At 52.6% G+C, this 16,653-nt stretch overlaps 1 protein-coding gene across 16 annotated transcripts in view; it reads left to right on the top strand.

Annotated features, from left to right (window-relative positions):
- Window positions 1-16,006, top strand: part of TRAK1 (trafficking kinesin protein 1) — a 180,451-nt gene extending 164,445 nt beyond the window's left edge. For 9 of the 16 annotated variants that reach the window (XM_026496797.4, XM_048215966.2, XM_048215967.2 and 6 more), the window contains 3 exons: window positions 762-980; window positions 10,173-10,275; window positions 13,190-16,006. In XM_026496797.4, the coding sequence (XP_026352582.2) occupies window positions 762-980; window positions 10,173-10,275; window positions 13,190-13,988 (1,121 nt within the window). In that variant the 3' untranslated portion in view covers window positions 13,989-16,006. Of the gene's footprint in view, window positions 1-761; window positions 1,113-10,172; window positions 10,276-11,044; window positions 11,136-13,189 lie in introns of all 16 variants that reach the window. The other 7 variants (XM_026496796.4, XM_048215968.2, XM_026496800.4 and 4 more) reach the window with 4 other exon arrangements.
- Window positions 16,007-16,653: the final 647 nt, after the last annotated feature.

Below are 16,653 nucleotides of genomic sequence, written 5' to 3'. Positions count from 1 at the left end.
GACGCCCTCGAGGTCCTCAGGGACACACTCCGGTGTTATTACAGACCTTGCACGATGTCACCTGAGTCCCAGGGTCTGGTGTCACTGAGGAGATCTGCTCCTCTGCTTCAGACCTCGGTGCGGACTTCTGTGCTCGTTGATCACACCTGGCTAGCACCAGGCCCTCTCCCAAACCTGCAGCCTCTCGGGGTTGCCGCCAGGAGACGGAAACCCGAATAAGTAAAGGAGGCGACAGTCGTGCATGCGACTCTCAGTTCCTCTTGTCTCTTGTCGTGCGTCCCGGGCTCGGTTCGACATTGTCATACGCTGCCTCTGCTTGGGTCTTTCCCTGTCCCCAGCTGTGGGTACTTGGCACAGATTTGGTACCTGGACACCCGCTTTTGTACTTGTCTCGCTTATTTTTCCTCTGCTGTTCCTACGTCGATACAGTGTTGGATTTGGGGATCGACCTCGCTTGGCTAAAATAGTTTGCCACCAAACATCCTTGCCACACCGGACGGCATTAGTTTTGCTTTGTAAAAAGATTTGTTTGGGATTCCTTGAATGGGTGCCCCTCCCAGGCGTGGCGAGGTATCAGCCCCTGTGGTACAGTGGCCGGGGCCGCTCTGCCAGCGTCCCCACCAGACTCCACCTGCCAGGTTCAGATCCTGCCAGGGATCGGGTTCCACGCTCCGGGGGTGGTGACGGCCATCCTCTCAGACTTCCATTCTAACCCTCTCTTCTCCCTGTCCCCCCTCCCTCTCTGCCCTTTCTCCTGCAAGGCTCTGCCACCCTTCACCACTGGCAGCAGTTGGCCCAGCCCCACCTCGGGGGCATCCTGGACCCCCGGCCCGGTGTGGTCACCAAAGGCTTCCGGACACTGGACGTTGACCTGGACGAAGTGTACTGCCTTAACGACTTTGAGGAAGACGACACAGGTGACCACATTTCCCTCCCGGGCCTAGCTACCTCCACGCCAGTTCAGCACCCAGAGACCTCAGGTGAGGGGTCCCGAGCACGCGTGACTGTCTCGGGCAGCAGAAGTTACCCGCGCCGGCCTCAGGCGTTCGCAGAGGACATGCAGGAGCCGCCAGCGGCCGAGGAGAAGGAGGAGGAGGAGGAGGAGGGGTCTGGTGAGGGCACCTCGATAAGTCCTGTAAACCCGGCACCTTTACCGGAGGCCGAGTTCTGGGCCATTCTCACCTCTGTCCCGAGCACCATCCGTAGTGGCTCTGTCTGTAGCTTCCGCTCGTCTGTGTGGGTGATGATTAAAGCGTTCCCATCGTGCGGTTCTGTTCCTGAACGTGGAGTCCAATGCCCCAGTTGTGTCACAAATGGGTGTCACTCCCTGCCCATCTTGGAGGTGCATGGCCTGCTGGCAGGGCTCCTGACGGGAGAGCAGGAAAGGCTGCTAAAACGAAGTGGATTGTTGCCCCCCCTACCCTGCCCCGCACGTCAGCTCCCCTGTTCCTGCTGTGGCTCTCGCCCTGAGTCTGGAGGGCAGGTTCCCGAGCCCCGCAGTGATTTCTAAACTGAGCTGAGCAGAGTTGGGTGTTGTAAGGGGAAATGAGGAGCACTGGATTGCTCAGACGGTGAATGAGAGACTCTGTTACCTATGAGGAGGGTGGAGATAGGAGGAAGCCCAGAAAGTGTTCAGGATTTCAGACGACACTGGGGTAGATCAGCCTTTTCACATTTCTAACTTCAATGAAGGTATTTTCTTTCCAGCTTATGCATGTGTTCAAAGTGGAGTTTTCAAAAGTGTTTTAGCAATACTTCTTAACCCAGCAAATCTGAGGAGAGTGTCAGTAAGCTTTTCCAGAGAGAGGACTCCAGATGAATCTGGAGAAGAGCTTTAGCTGATCGCCCACCCCCTGCTGCCCCATTAAAGATGAGATCATGAGTTTGCAGAATCACACCCTAGGTGTCGTCACTGGGATGAAATGGTTTGGGCTCACGGGAACCACAGGGGTTACGTGGTTACCATTTGCTCCCGACTTCCTGGGTCCCCACCTGCAGTGCTGAGAAGACAAGGAAGCTGTCTTGTGGGATCAGGGCAGAGACTCTGAAAAAGATGATTTCACCCAATGCTGTCATCCTGATGGCATCTCAGAGTCACTAGACTTGAGGAGAGAACATGCATCTTTGTGATTCATAACTTTCATTCATGAAGGCCGCAACACTCCCGTGAAGGACAGGGCAGGAGCGAGCTGAGGGACATCATGGCGCCTCCCAGGCTAAGTTCGGGTGCCTGTGACAAGGGACATTATTTGGGGCCAACTTTTCTTTTTTCTTTGACGTAAACTTTAGCGATATCACCAAGTAAAAAGGATTGGTTTAGCACATAAGCTTATGGTTTATTGATTTATTTTTTTAGCAATTAAGTTACCAGATTAAGCTTGCAAGGGAATGAAAATGTGTTTTATTTAATATCTCACACTTAAGAAAGGGAAACCAGCTGTGGTGTTGTTACTTCCCTTTGTTCTCAGCACCAATGTCCTTCTGGAAGGCAGGCAGTGGTACAGGAAACACAGTGTCTGCTGAGTTTTGTCACTGAAAGGGTAGGAATCATGTCAAGTGTGAGTGTGATGACCCCTCCCTGCGGTCCTACAGGTGGACCAGAAGGTGAATGTTATTTAAAGAAGCACTGTTAGGTGTGTCTTCAAGAAGTTCAGAAGCAGTAAAACTTATCATCAAGTCAGCTAAGAACTTCCCTCAGAGGTCAGAGGGAGACATCAATTATGACCTAAGTCCCGACCAGTTTCCTTACCATAAACAAGGACATATTTATTGCTTCTTCCCTCCTTCCTCAAACCTGCCCCAAATTCATCCTGGCAGCTTTGGGGAGAGGACACCAATCTAGAGTTGAAACTTAGAGGAGCCCCAGGTTGGAAGTATGTGATCAAAAAATATTCTGTAGATTGCCGAAGGTAATTTAGGAAGGGCCCGAGCATTTAGACAGGATTTCTTTTCGGCTTGTTCTGGGTCAGACTTGTTAAAAGCTCAGCGCAAAGGGGATCGGTGTGAATAGTGACTTGGCTCTTTTGTTCCCTACCGAGATTAACAGGACCCTTTTGATTACTGGAAGGTAAGAAACATGTCACTCTTAAGTAATCACCCCTGAGGCCTCGAGTGGCAACTATGTACATAATTCTGGAGTCACAGGTAAATAGATGAGCTTCATCAGGGAGGACTGGGGCATTGCCTCTCTTGGGACTTGTATCCAGGCTGGTCTGGTCCCTGCCTCAGTCCACCCTTGATGTTTAGGCTTTTCTGTTGCCAGACAGCACAGTCCCAGAAGCCGCCATCTGGGCGGCTGAGTAGGGAAGAACTTTGAAGACAGAAGGTTTAGCCTTTTTTCTTACAACTGATGCTCTGGAAGGAAACTGGGGAGACCTGTATATTAGGCACTTTTGTCTAGACCCTGTTAGCTCATGGAGAAAAAGTTCTGAGTATTGAAAAAAAAACTATTAATATATTTTAATGTATTGTATCACTATTTGCTGATTTTTATAATCCCATGTCTTAAAAAGCACGATTCCTTGTTTTTATATTTGTAAATAATTTAGATGATTAAAATGGATTGTTTAAAACAATTTTTAGATTATAGTTTTACTTTTTCAGTGACGTTTTATGTATTCACACATATAGAAAGTGCAATTTATCAGAAATAGTCATTATCTTGTACTGTCTGTGTTCTGTATTTTAGGTATTTATGTGTGGAGGGAAGAGCCAGATGTGGGAAAGGATTTAGATTAGAGTTTTAAAGTCATACAGTCAAGTTGGTAGATGGTTGGGCAGTTTAGTTGAATTATCTTGGATGCCGGGATCCTTAAAGGTCTCGAGAAGTAGGATTAGAGCAACATAGAAGAAATCGAAGGTCAGTTTATTTTCACACACATACCCATGAAGGCCACTCAGGTGGGGCAAGTGCCTGAAAGTAGGTTCATAGCAATTACGGCCACCTGTCTGGCAGTGGCCCCGCAGTGGGGATGTGTCATCATTGGGGCTAAGGTGCCAAAGTAAGGGTTGAAGGCAAAAATCACATTTGGTCAAACTGCTGTTGAAAAATCCCCTAAAGCTGCAGCACGTAGACCTGTCTCCCTCCCCCTCCCCCACTCCAGCAGGCCAGGGAAAGGCCAGGAATTAGCTCCTTTTGTGACATCCTTACTTGATACATAGGTCTAGGTTCTGTTCAGGGATGGCTACCGAGCAAGGCAAGAGAAGGAAGAGCACGTGGAGGAAAGGAGCCAGAGGGGCAGTGGGACCACCGGAGTATTTCTCCAGCGCCTGTGCGGGCCAGGAGCGGGTTGGAGCAGAGCCCCGCAGCCCTGTCCTATACTTTCTGCCCCAGGACCCAAGTGGGTCCTGAGGGAGAGTGGGCCATGGGGTCCTGACAGGTCTGGAAGGAAAGGCTGATCCCTCAGATTCACAGACCCTCAGGTGTAGGAAAGGTTCCTGTTTGTCTCCACGGAGAGAGTTGACCACACATTCCCACTCTGATAGGAAGGCTTTCCAACCCAGCCCTCGTTCTGGAGCCGTTCCAAGAGTTCGGTCCTTGGGTGCAGAGCAGATGGTCTGCTCACACCCACCCATGTTAGGCGATGCTAAGAAGCCCCTGTGCTTTTGCCTCAGGATACCTATAAAACCAGAGCAAAACAGGCCAACTGCCACGTGGAAGTGGAAAAACGACACGAAGAGAGGTCGTTGACTCCTCCCAAACTAACAGCTGGAGTCAACCCTGCTTACAACGTCCTGAACAAGCCTGCTCTTCGGACCGCTCTCTTGATGGCCTCCTCACCTCTGAAAACCACAGGAGGGCCCTCCCGTGCTCTAGGAGCAGCCACATGGGCCACTGAAGACTGTGCACAGGCGCTGGAGGAGGGAGCACTGGGGTGGGTGTCACGGTGGCATGAGCGGTCCAGAGGCACCACCTAGAGGCGGGTGGGGGAAGCGCACTCCTGAACTGGCTTGGAAGGCACTTAGCAGGGATGGCTCTCGCTTCTTGAAGCTTCGCCAGGCCAGCTCCCCACGCCTGTGAGCGTCTGCCACAGAAGGAGGGACAAAAGGACAGGGTATAGGGTCCAGCTTTGTTGGTAGCCAAAGGATCCAAAGAGGCTTTTGCATTTTGCCCCCCTTTGACATTTTAACCACATTCTTAAAAAAAAAAAAAAAATCCCTTTTTCTCCAGAAGATATTTTAGGGGCCACTTGCGGGGAATTTCTGTCCCTCTCTGCACGATGCTGCTAGATCATTCATCTGTTAAATCACATACTTCTTAGATGAAACAGGGAGTAGACAGCTTGGCACAGTGGGAAAAATTGACTTTTGATTACTTTCATTTTGCAGGAGCCAAAAATAAGTTGTACGGAAACCAGAAAAAGATGTGTGGTTCACAAATCTCTGGGATAGAAACCTCCCAGTGTCCGCAGGCCCGTGTCTGCATCAGGGGCTCGGAGGTCCTGTCGAGCTGTAGGACCAGATGAGGGCTGTGTTGAAGAAATGCTCAAGAGGCAGAGAAAGAGAGTTAGTAGGTCCATGTTAAGCCTGGTACTAAGGGTTTTAAAAATACCACTGTAACACTGCTTGGCTTAAAATCACTTTTATTTTATTTATTATTTTATTTATTTTTTTAAAGGGAGAAAACCGCCCTACTATAGGAGAAACTGTTCTTGGTTCCCCGTCCCCCAGAGGAAAGCACTTAGCAGAGCACATGAATCCCAGACACAGCATTGATATTAATGAAGCAGAGAGCACACAGGCCGCACGGAGCTTTTCCACATGCACTCATCACGGAACTTTTTTTTTTTTCCCAGAAAAACTCACGGGCAGAGCTATATAAAGAAGTGACAGAAAAAGTCTTTAAAGCATTTTCCTGTGTCCTGACATTTTAGCTTTTTAGGAAGAATCGAAAAACATTGCTTTGGCCTTTTTTTTTTTTTTTTTTAAATGGGCAAGTAATTGACAGGCAAAGATACATCCTCCTCTCCCTCCCCCCCCGCCCCCACAATGTGATTACTCTGTGAACAAAAAGTGATGAAGTCATTAGGAGCTGGTCAAAAAGTCAAAACAAAAAGACAAGAAAAGGTACGGATGCTCTTAGATTAAGGCACGGCTTTAAACTAGATGCACAGTGGCTTCTGTTTTCAGTGGGTTTGCTTTGGCTTGGACAGAAAAGGCTGGCCTGTGGGTACCACTGTGGATGTGGTGGCAGCTTCTGGAACCGTGGGGGGTGGGGGGAGGTGTGTGTGTGTGTGTGTGTGTGTGTGTGTGTGTGTGTGTGTTGGCTAGTGAGTTCATAGAAATTGCAAAGCAGATCCAAACCGTGTGACCGCAGCTTCACCCTAGGTGTTCCACTTAAGAAAAGGGAATTGTCAGGCATTTTGTTCCTTTCACACAGGTGTGGCCGCTTCCCATGAAAAGGGGGAGAGACTCTAGAAAGCGTTCAGTGCATCACAACGACAGTCCTCTTTTTCCAAGATTTGGAGAGGCGTTCGTAATTTTGACTTTTAAGAAGTTATGTATGTTAGCAAAAACATAGCTTGGGGGGTGTGGTGTGGCCAGGTTTCTTGGTCCTCAGAGAGCCCCTCTGAAGCAGCCTCGTACAGGTGTGTGTTTTGCGACTCCCCTTAGAAACCTCCGGGGGGAGGCATGCTCTTTGGCATCTGTGTGGGCTCACGCGAGGGCTCTTTGAAGGACCGGGTGCCACGATGGCCTTTAGAGGGGCGAATGTCTGATCTCCCCAGCACATTACCAGCCTGCCTTCCCTGTGGATGGGGGATGGAAAGCGCCGTTGGGATTGACTGAAATGCGTGACTTGGTGTACACAGATCACGGCACGTGGATGGGAGAGGCTGGTAGAGTCTCGGTGAGGCTTCAGGTCCCCACCAGAGCAACCCCACCTTGTCTGTGCTCCTTTTCTCTCCTCACGATCAGAGCAGGGGCCCCTGGGGAGAGCAGGGGCTTTCTGCCCATCTCTGGAGGCCAAGCATCCCCCTGAGCAGCGATCACCCAGATATGCATAGCACACTTGCAGATAACCCCCAGTAGAGTCTCAGGGCCATGCAGGGAGGAAGCCCCAGCTCACTGGAGACTGTGGGCCCTGTCAGGGCACCCCCATGACTGGCTGCAGCGGCAGGATCCCAAGCACCCAGTTTCTAGTCAGTACTGGGCACCCTGTGCCCCCCCAAAGGAGCACAGCCCATCGGAACCATTTACCAAGTGCACCTGCTGCAGGCAGAAAGCACCCAGGGTCGGATCAGAGAGCAAGTGAGCAGGGTGACCCTTGTCCTTCGACAGGCTTCCTATGCCCCCACGTGCAGCTAGCTGAAGGCCTGTGCCTGCATGCAGCCCGTGTTCAGAAAAAAAAAATTGCACACTAGCCACCTGTATGTAGTTCACCGACACAGAAGATCTTGAATAATCAAGGATTAGCTGAGTTTATAGGTTCTCTTTGATAGATTCATATTTTGTACCAGTGTCAGAACCTGGTGGAAAAGGAACAGATAAAAATAATGTAGGATTAAAAAATAATAATAAAATAAAATAAATTTGAAAAAATGTAGGATTAGGAGATGCTTGACGGAAGCCCTTTTCAGTGTGAATACTCTAACCCGTGTAATACTCTCTCCTTGCGACATGGTGACGCCCTGTAGTCCAGACTGGGGGAAAGGATTCAAGTAGGAAGTCGGAGCATTAAATCCAAGAAGCCCTGTCCCTCAGAGGCCCTGAGCGGGCAGCCGGAGGTAAACACACAGCACGTGAGGCAGGGCTTTGGTGTGCTGTGGGGACGGGGACTTGAGTAGTGAGCCCACACCCCGAGCCTCCTGTCCCCGCTGAGAAGAAGTCGTCCTATGCGTCTTGCTTGGAGAACTTGCTCTCTCCTGCAGGCAGGGCTTGAGGAATCAGCCTGTATGTAGCAGCTCGGCGGCCAGCACAAGGGGCCTAGGCGACTCACTGTCTCTGTGTTGTGTCCCAAGGAAGGGAAGCGCCGCAGCAGCCCGGCAGGCCGTGGTGACGCGCGGAGAGCTGGCGGGGCCACGCGGCCCAGTGGTATTGCAGAGGGGCCCAACCTCTGGCTTGACGCTCTTGATTCCTGTTGATCTTTCTCTCCGTGGCTTCCGGGCAATGATGACTTCTGAATTTTAGCAGCCTTTTCCTATCCCCAAAACCCATTTGCGTCAGATGGGTTTCGCTTCTGCTGATGCAACCGTCTCTCTGAAATGTCCATCTCGTGCTCCCTGTTGCAATCGAAGATCCCATGTGTGATGGGGTGGAGGAGGCGTGGGCTTTTGGGATCTTTTGATCTGATATTCTGGCCATGTGTTTAATGGGGGTACACTCCTAATTTTAAATCCAGCCTTTTGATTTGTTTTTAAGGTTCTCTCTTTCCACTGTTTTGTCTTCGTTCCCTCTTTTTACTGCATTTTTCTTTCCTCCCTTCCTCCCAAATAACCCCTCACGCCGGTTATTTGGAATGCTTCTCTCAGGCTTTTTGTTGCTTTTGTTTCTAGACCTTATTGCAGTCAGAGAATCGTGATTGTTTGGTTGCCTTTTCTTCATAGCTTATTCGATTTTTGTTTTGTTCGCAGCAGTTTTCCAGTTGCCTGAGTTCCTAAGCCATCGCATTTGTTGGTTGAGAAACAAAGATTCATAAAGGCTGTTTTCATGTGTGTTTTTCCCCCCCTTCCTGCTCTGCCTGGCGCTCCCCGTGGTTGAGAGTTTGCTCTGGTGGCCGGGGTGCTGGCTGCCACGCCAGGGGCCACGGGCACCTGCCTGGACCCAGAGAGATGGGTTGGACCATAATAATCAGGGCAAAGCAGTCTTACATTGCAACTGTAGTCACTGCCACCACTTTTGTGCTCTGGCTTCGTCCTGCCTGTCTCCGACATTTTTTGTTTCATCTAGTTTCTGGGGGGTTTTTTGTTTTTGTTTTTGTTTTTGTTTTTTTTTAAAGACACAGTTGGCTGTGTGTGGATCTGTAGGTTTAGGGCACCAATCTCTTCTGTTTTGTTTTCCTTTTCCTTTTTGTCAAATCCAAGAGAAAACTTGCCATAACGAGCTAGAAGATTCTAGTTCCCAGCCTTCCGAATCTTCAGAGTGCTCTTGGCATCTGAGAACCAAACGTGTTTCCCCCCAGGAGGTCTCTGGGGGCTGAGCTGCTGCAGAGGCGGCAGGCGGGCAGGGTGGGGGGTTGTCCCAGGACCTCACTGTGCATGTTATTCAGAGCAGCATCTCCCCCCCCCTTTTTCCTTTTTTTTCTTTTTCTTTTTCTGCATTTGAGTTATGAAAGAGGGTGACCTCTACAATCATGATGTCTCCCGTAGACTCTATCACTCATTACTTTACCATTTGCCAGCTTCCTGATGCATGGTCCTCAGGCTTCTGTGATTTACTTTGCTCCAAATCATAGTCTTCAGCTGCCTCAACAACAGCTCCTTAGAGCTTTAAAAGGAGATACACTGAGGACAGCTTGTGGCCATCTTATTTTCATTAGACATCAGACATCCTGGGGATGGCAAGAAAGTGGCCTGGGGGTCAGGGGCTGCAGGCACTAGAGTGCATCAGACCACACCTGATCCTACGGCTGAAGATGGCCCCAGGCTCTGGGGGTCTTACCATCCTGTTGTTGAGGCAGCTGAGGCCCCATCCCCCACCCTGCCCACCACCGATAGACAGTAGTGGAGCCAGCTGCCCCAAGCCCCTTTTCGTGTCATCTGGAAAGGGAGCCATGTGAGCCTTGCCCCGTTTCCAGGTGGCAAGGCCCCTCCCCGCCCCGCCCCTCTCCCCTCTCCTTGGCAGAACGTGGCACCTGTTTGCCAGTGAAAAGAAGTGTGAAGCACCACAAGAAGGAAGCCGATTCTGACCCCTGAGGAGGGAAATCAAATTACCCCCATGGGCTCATTAGCTCCTCAAACTGGATCCACTACTGGCCAAAGAACGCTGATGGGGAACCCTGTCTGGATTGGGTCGGAAGCTGGAATTCGATGTGCTGCACGCCAGTGCTCAAAAGTGTGGTTATTTTTGAAAGACCACCTTCGATCCAGAACATTTGCATTACACCTTCCTTGCCCAGATCCAGTTAACAAGGTAGCTCATCCCTTCCTGCGTCCGTTGAGAGCCATGCTGGAATTTGCCTCTTCTCCTGGGTTTACTTGGATGCGAGGAATATGTTCTGTTCCCCCCCAATGTAGCGCACCACCCTGGGAAGTGCATGTCACAGACCAACTCCACCTTCACCTTCACCACATGCCGCATCCTGCATCCTTCAGACGAGCTCACGCGGGTCACGCCAAGGTAAGGGACCCCGCCCCGGGTGGGGAAGGATGCGGCGAGGTGGGGGCACTTCCTGCAAGACTCGCTGTCAAGGCAAGTCAAGTAGAGAGGCTCGTTCGAAACCAACTCCGGCCCGCTGAGGCATCCCGTAGCACTTGCTTTCTGTCACCTGTTTGGGGTCCCGTCTTTCCTCTTGACTTGAGGCCCCTGTTGATTCAGAGCCACCATAGAGACGGACCTGGACCTCCCCATAGTTGCCTTTTTCATTGGCCATGGAAGATTCTTAGGTCCGTCCTTAACCAGCCGCAGCTGACACTACCATAGGCCATAAGGCGAAGGTTGGCGTTTTGTTCCCAAGTTCGTCAGTAGGGCATGGAGTTCCTTCACAGGATGGAGTTACTGAGCCCTGCGGAAGCCCCTTGTGCCTCTGGAATAGACCACAGGAACCATGCACCACAGCCGCATGGTAATGACTGAAATGATAAAACTTGAAGACCGAACCGTGTCATGTCCATTTCCCTTTGGTGCCTTCAAGAAGTGATAGAGGTTGGCACCATCTGGCAAGAGGACCTGGATGGCGTGGGGTGGTCCACTTGGCTTCCAGTGCAAGGGCAAACGGTCTCCCTCCACATGGTGAAGTGGCCCCCTCGGCCGTTTTCTCTATGGTGCAGTCGAGCAAGATGCTGGGGTGAATGGCAGGTAACACAGAAAGGGAGGGAGGCGAGCAGGGCCCGCTCGCAGGGAGCAGCCGCCCCAGGGAGCACGTTAAACTATGAATAATTCTCCGCAGGTCATGTGAGGAGGACGGCGAAGCGGCCCTATGCCCTGTTGAGCTGAGAGGAGATGTAGGGCAGACAGTGAGCCCACAGGCGAGGCAGGGGGTGAGCACACCGCCAGTGGTGCCTGCCCCGCAGGGCCTCCTGGAAGGAGCTGTGTGTGCACGCGTGGCCGCCACTAACCCAGGACTTAGGCGTGGATGTGTCTCTGTGGTTGTGCCTGGCTAACGTGGCCTTGACAGTGGACCCCCCTAACACCTCTAAATGCTCAGTCGAGCCGAGTGCCAGCACTAATACAGGCCTAACCGAAGTTCTCGGCAGAAAGGGAATCTAAATGTTAGCTTGTCTTCTCTGTCCTCCTTCCTGCCTCTGGAGAAGCCGATACCCCCCCCTCTAGTGCCCCCCCCGGGCTCTGTGTTGGAAGAGCTCTGTGTTTCACCATGCGATAGAACTTCTCCTGGGAGAGGCCGGTGCCCGGGGCTCTCCTGCCTGAAGCCCTAGGACTCCAACCAGCATACCCATCCCCATGTCTTGTCAGGGACGAAAGAGGCCTGGGCAGTCAGTAGCAAGAGAAGGCTTTTTGCCCAAGTTTGAAAGAACGGCTGCTTGACACAAAATCACAGATCTCCCTAAGAATGGCCCTGTAAACAAGGCTTGGAGTCCAGAGTGGTTTTGCCCTCTATTGCTTGTAGACCAGTTTATAGAGTCCCACCTGTGCCTTTTGAAGAATCCACTTTTTAACCTGAGGAATCTGCTGTGGCTTCTAATCTCGTGTTTCTCTGAGTGCTCCCAACCCTCCAGCATCCCCACCCCTGAGCTTGCGTGAAGTGGGCCTGTTCTGGGTTTCTCGCCCCGTGCTGCCCAGCCGGGGGCAAGGAGCCAAAAGCTGCCTTAGCTTGAACTTGCTTGTGACCTTCCCTCCCACAGTAGGAGGCCCCTTCCTGCCCATTCCCCTGGCTGGTGTCTTGTCCAAGGTGTCTGGCCCTCCCCCTGCCAGGCTGGGGACAGAGGGTCCCCCAGCTCCTGGGGCCCACTCCAAGGGGCACCTGCAGCCCTGCCACGTCCTTGGGTGGGTGCCAGCGCAGGGCTCCGGAGACTGTAAGGAGAGGGCTGTGCTGCCTTGCCCCTGGTAGCTCATCCAGCAGCTGTGAAGGGCCTCTGTGCCTACGTGGCCTCCCAGCCCCATCCCTGTAGCAGCTGTTAAGAGAAGACCTTTCCTGTTTTTTAAGCAGACAGCAATGCCTTTCCCCCTGCAGTGCGTGTTACACTATTCTGTCCTAACTCCTGTTACTGTGGGACCCCAGCTTCTGGAACATACTGAGTCCTCAGCCAGCATGGCAGGAGTGGATAAAGCAATCTTGCTGCTTTCCTTTGGTGATGCAGGTTTCATACATCCCATGAGCCTTTTCTAGATCGCTCCACAGATGTAGGCCTGATAATACATGACATGGCTGCCTCTGACCCCACATCTCCACCCCCTGAGATGGACTCGGCAACCAGGGAAGGAGGACAAAGGGGTAGTGTGGCACCAAGGGAAGAGCCTACAGTGGGAGTCAGGAGGCCGTGTTCCGCTGCTGACGTGATACACACCGTCAGCCTCCAGCTCCCCATCACTCAGGGGCCGTCCACTGGGACGTGCCACCTGCTGGGGCCATTCCTGAGATGAGCTCGCATGTCCCATAGTCCTGGTTAACTTCTTGCCTCAGGGAAGTAGTCATTAGGAAGGAACGCCAAAACTGAGTAGATTTGGGAGGGAAAGGAAGCCTCCCTGCTGAGGGGTTTCCCTCACCCCCCATCCTTGGGGTCACTCAGACTTGGGCTCCAATCCTGGGTCTTCCATTTAATAGCTGAGTGTGACATCGACTAGCCACCTAACCTCTGAGTCTGACTTTCCTCACCTGCAAAGGGGCAGTTATGCCCGCCCTCTGGGGCTGAGACAAGGGAATCACGTGGAGCTTGGGAACTTTAAGCCGTGACCCCCATACAAGGAAACCCAGGGTCCTCTTGGGTAGGAGGGAGGAACAGACAGGGAAGGAGGCATCTGGGGAGCCTGGGCTGGGGGAGTCCTCCTTGCCCCCCTGCAGGAGACTGGCTGCGAACCTTTTCCCAGGGTCTCGTGGGCATTTGCTGACAAATGACCTCTTGTCTTTTCTTATCAGCCTTAACTCGGCTCCAACTCCAGCTTGTGGCAGCGCCAGCCACTTGAAGTCCACGCCCGTGGCCACCCCATGCACTCCACGGAGACTGAGCCTGGCCGAATCCTTCACTAACATCCGTGAGTCCACGACCACCATGAGCACGTCTCTGGGGCTGGTGTGGCTGCTGAAGGAGCGGGGCATTTCCGCAGCCGTGTACGACCCTCAGAGCTGGGACAGGGCCGGCCGGGGCTCGCTCCTGCACTCCTACACCCCCAGGATGGCTGTGATCCCCTCCACCCCGCCCAACTCGCCTATGCAGACGCCCACGGCTTCCCCGCCCTCCTTCGAGTTCAAGTGCACGAGCCCTCCCTATGACAACTTCCTGGCCTCCAAGCCAGCCAGCTCCATCCTGAGGGAAGTGAGGGAGAAGAAGAACGTCCGGAGCAGCGAGAGCCAGACAGACGTGTCTGTCTCCAACCTCAACCTCGTGGACAAAGTCAGGAGGTTTGGCGTGGCCAAAGTGGTGAACTCAGGGCGAGCCCACGTGCCCACCTTGGCCGAGGATCAGGGACCTCTCCTCTGTGGGCCCCCCGGCCCCGCCCAGGCCCTTGTCCCTGGGGGCCTGGTCCCCGAGGGCCTGCCCCTCGGATGCCCCGCTGTCCCCAGTGCCATGGGCGGGCTGCAGCTCAGCAGCGGCATGCGGAGGAACCGCAGCTTCCCCACCATGGTGGGGTCCAGCATGCAGATGAAAGCCCCCGTGACTCTCACCTCGGGCATCTTGATGGGTGCTAAGCTCCCCAAACAAACTAGCTTGCGGTGAGGAGGGCGGGGGAGGGGGAGGCCCTTCCCCCGGAGGAGACCAGGCTCGCTCCTGCCTCCCTCTCATCCCCACCCTGCACCGCACGCTCTCCCCCTTGCCTCCTCCGTCCCTCCCCTCTTGAGCTAGACAAATCAACCTCGTGCCTAATGGGGGAAGAGCGGAGACTTTGTAAAGTGTGTACATAGGACTTGCCGACCTCGTGTCCACCTGCCTTTTCTCCCGATGCCGCGGGAGAGGCCCCAGCACCGCCCCGCGCCCACCGGGACTTCGCCCGTGCTAGCCCAAGGGCAGGGGCCACCGGGCGTCTTGTTCTCCTCCTCCTTTCCTTCGAGAAGCACTGAAACTCCCAAGTGCATTCTTATCCCATGGATAGGAAACCAGTGAATCGGTGGCTGGCTCCCAGTGCAGTACATTGAGCCGGCGCCATGCGTCTGCTGGCCGGTGTCGCTGGGCGCCTCACCTCGTGCGCCCCGCGGGAGCAGCTCGAGCCCCCCTCTGCGGCCACACGCAGCCCATGTAGCTCCCGGGATGGCAGGGCTCTTCTTCCTCCTCTGGGGGGGCCCAGCTTCCTCCAGACCTTCACTACTCTGCTTCGATGGAGAGTCGCTTCTTTTTCGAGGTGTGACTTTTTCTTTCCACACCTTTAGCCCGAATCACCCTTCGCTGTCCTGCCCTCGGTCGTCAGGCCAGACGGCTGACCTGAAAGAATGTATTGACACTCCCGCCGTGTTCTGTGTGAGGTCTTATTTTTTCCACTTTTTTTTATATGTAGGGAAGTAATGGTACTAGATGGAAAGTCGCGGTCTGTTCTCTCTGTGACACGGAAATAACGTTTCACACTCTCCCAGTCTCTAGCGAGATAGCAGCGGAGCTTGGGGACCCGGGGTCACAACCAAATTAAGACCAGACCCAAGACAGTTTTCACAATAGGGTGAAAAGGAAAGGGGGCAGGGGAGAAGGGCGTGGATGGAATGGGTCAGCGGGAAAAGTGAAAAGAAACCACCAAATGTAGTATCAAACTGGTTCATGAGAGCAACAAAGCTTGGGCGTCCTGCTGGTTCCGGTCCTCGCTGTGACAGCCGAGGCTGGCCCGTGCGCTCGCACGTGCGTGGTCTTTACGCACACAGTTGATGCCCCCACACGTTGCCCTTGTGTTTCAGGACAGAGTGGTCACAATAAGATCTTTTCTCCCGCCACCTGCCCCCCACCCCCCAGAAGCCTTGGTCTCCGTGCGCTGCTGTTTATCCCTAAGAACAGATAGAGGTGCTCGTGGGACGAACCAGAAATGAACAGGGGAGCCTGGTCCTGTTGTTGTCGCTGACCAAGTTTTGAATTTTATTTATTATGTGTGTGTGCTGTCCTCTCCTGTTCTGGTCGCAGTGTGTATGGGGCCTTCCGCTCCAAGCAGGTAACTTATTTATTCTCACCTGAGGGCTGCACTGCCTAGCACAGTGCTCCCTGGTCCTTTGTCCCAGGCATTTGTGGAAGGGTGACATCATATGCAGATGAAACTGTCACGTTGCCATCCCCCTGTTCCCCGACCCCCCGCCCACCCCGGTGAAAATACGTCCAGTTGAGTGTAAACCCAGCCACTGAAGACTCTTTGAGAACGTCTCAAAGGAGCAAGCTTCAGTTCCACACTTTTAGATTATTTATTCTCAGAACACGAGGGGGTTGGTTCATTATTTTCAGCTCCCCTCGTGGCTGTATGTGTGCACTCACTGCAAGGAAATTCTTTGTATTTGAATGTATTTTAAAGCAGTAGGTAGAATAACAAAGGAATATGAAAACCACGAACCCAACGGACCACTTTCTGTATTCAGAGAGGAGCCACCCATCACCACCAAGGAAATAGCAGTGTAAAAATAAGCACCTCGGAGGTTGCAGTGTTCAGTACAGCTCATGATCGACCTTGTGCAGCCACGACCAACAGAGTGCGTTGTCATGCGTCAAAAAAAATCAATAAAATTTTATTCTCTAATGAATATCAATAAAAAGTTCGAGAGATGGAAACCACACTGGGATTCTGCTTGTGTCTCATTTTTGTCTTTTTCATTCACGTGAGACGTAAAGCTACTCAGCTCTTCTGGAAGATTAAATGGAAGCCATCCAGTTTACATGCTGTTCTGACCACCCCTTCTCACACAATGCTGACCCTTAGACACCAGTCCAGTTGGAACCCGAAGATCTTCCCTACCTTTCAGGGCTGCACACTGTTCCAGCATGCACACATACCCACGGTGAATCCGTTGACACTCCCGCGGACCAGTACCCTATGGCGACACAGATTTCCTTCCGGCCCTTTCTATCACAGCGCTGTAATGAGAAAAACTTGGCATGTATGTAATCTTCCACATATGTGAGCACATCTGTGCCATAAATTCCTGGAGAGATACTACCAAATTGCCCTCCACTGAGTTGTGTTAAGAAACTTTTGAGGGACGTCTGGGGGGCTCAGTCAGTTAAGCATCTGACTCTTGATTTCAGCTCAGGTTGTGGGATCGAGCCCTGCGTCAGGCTCTGTAGTCAGTGCCGAGTCTGCTTAGGATTCCCTCTCCCTCTCCTTCTCCCTCTTTCCCTCCTCCCCGCTCCTCTGTTTCTTTTTTTATTATAATATTTTTTATTATGTTAGTCACCATACAGTACATCCCCGGTTTCCGATGTA

The sequence above is a fragment of the Ursus arctos genome, unplaced genomic scaffold (genome assembly GCF_023065955.2).
Source record: "Ursus arctos isolate Adak ecotype North America unplaced genomic scaffold, UrsArc2.0 scaffold_20, whole genome shotgun sequence".
NCBI lineage: Eukaryota > Metazoa > Chordata > Mammalia > Carnivora > Ursidae > Ursus > Ursus arctos.
Note: the sequence above shows the minus strand (reverse complement) of the source record. Positions and strands in the feature narration are given on the sequence as shown.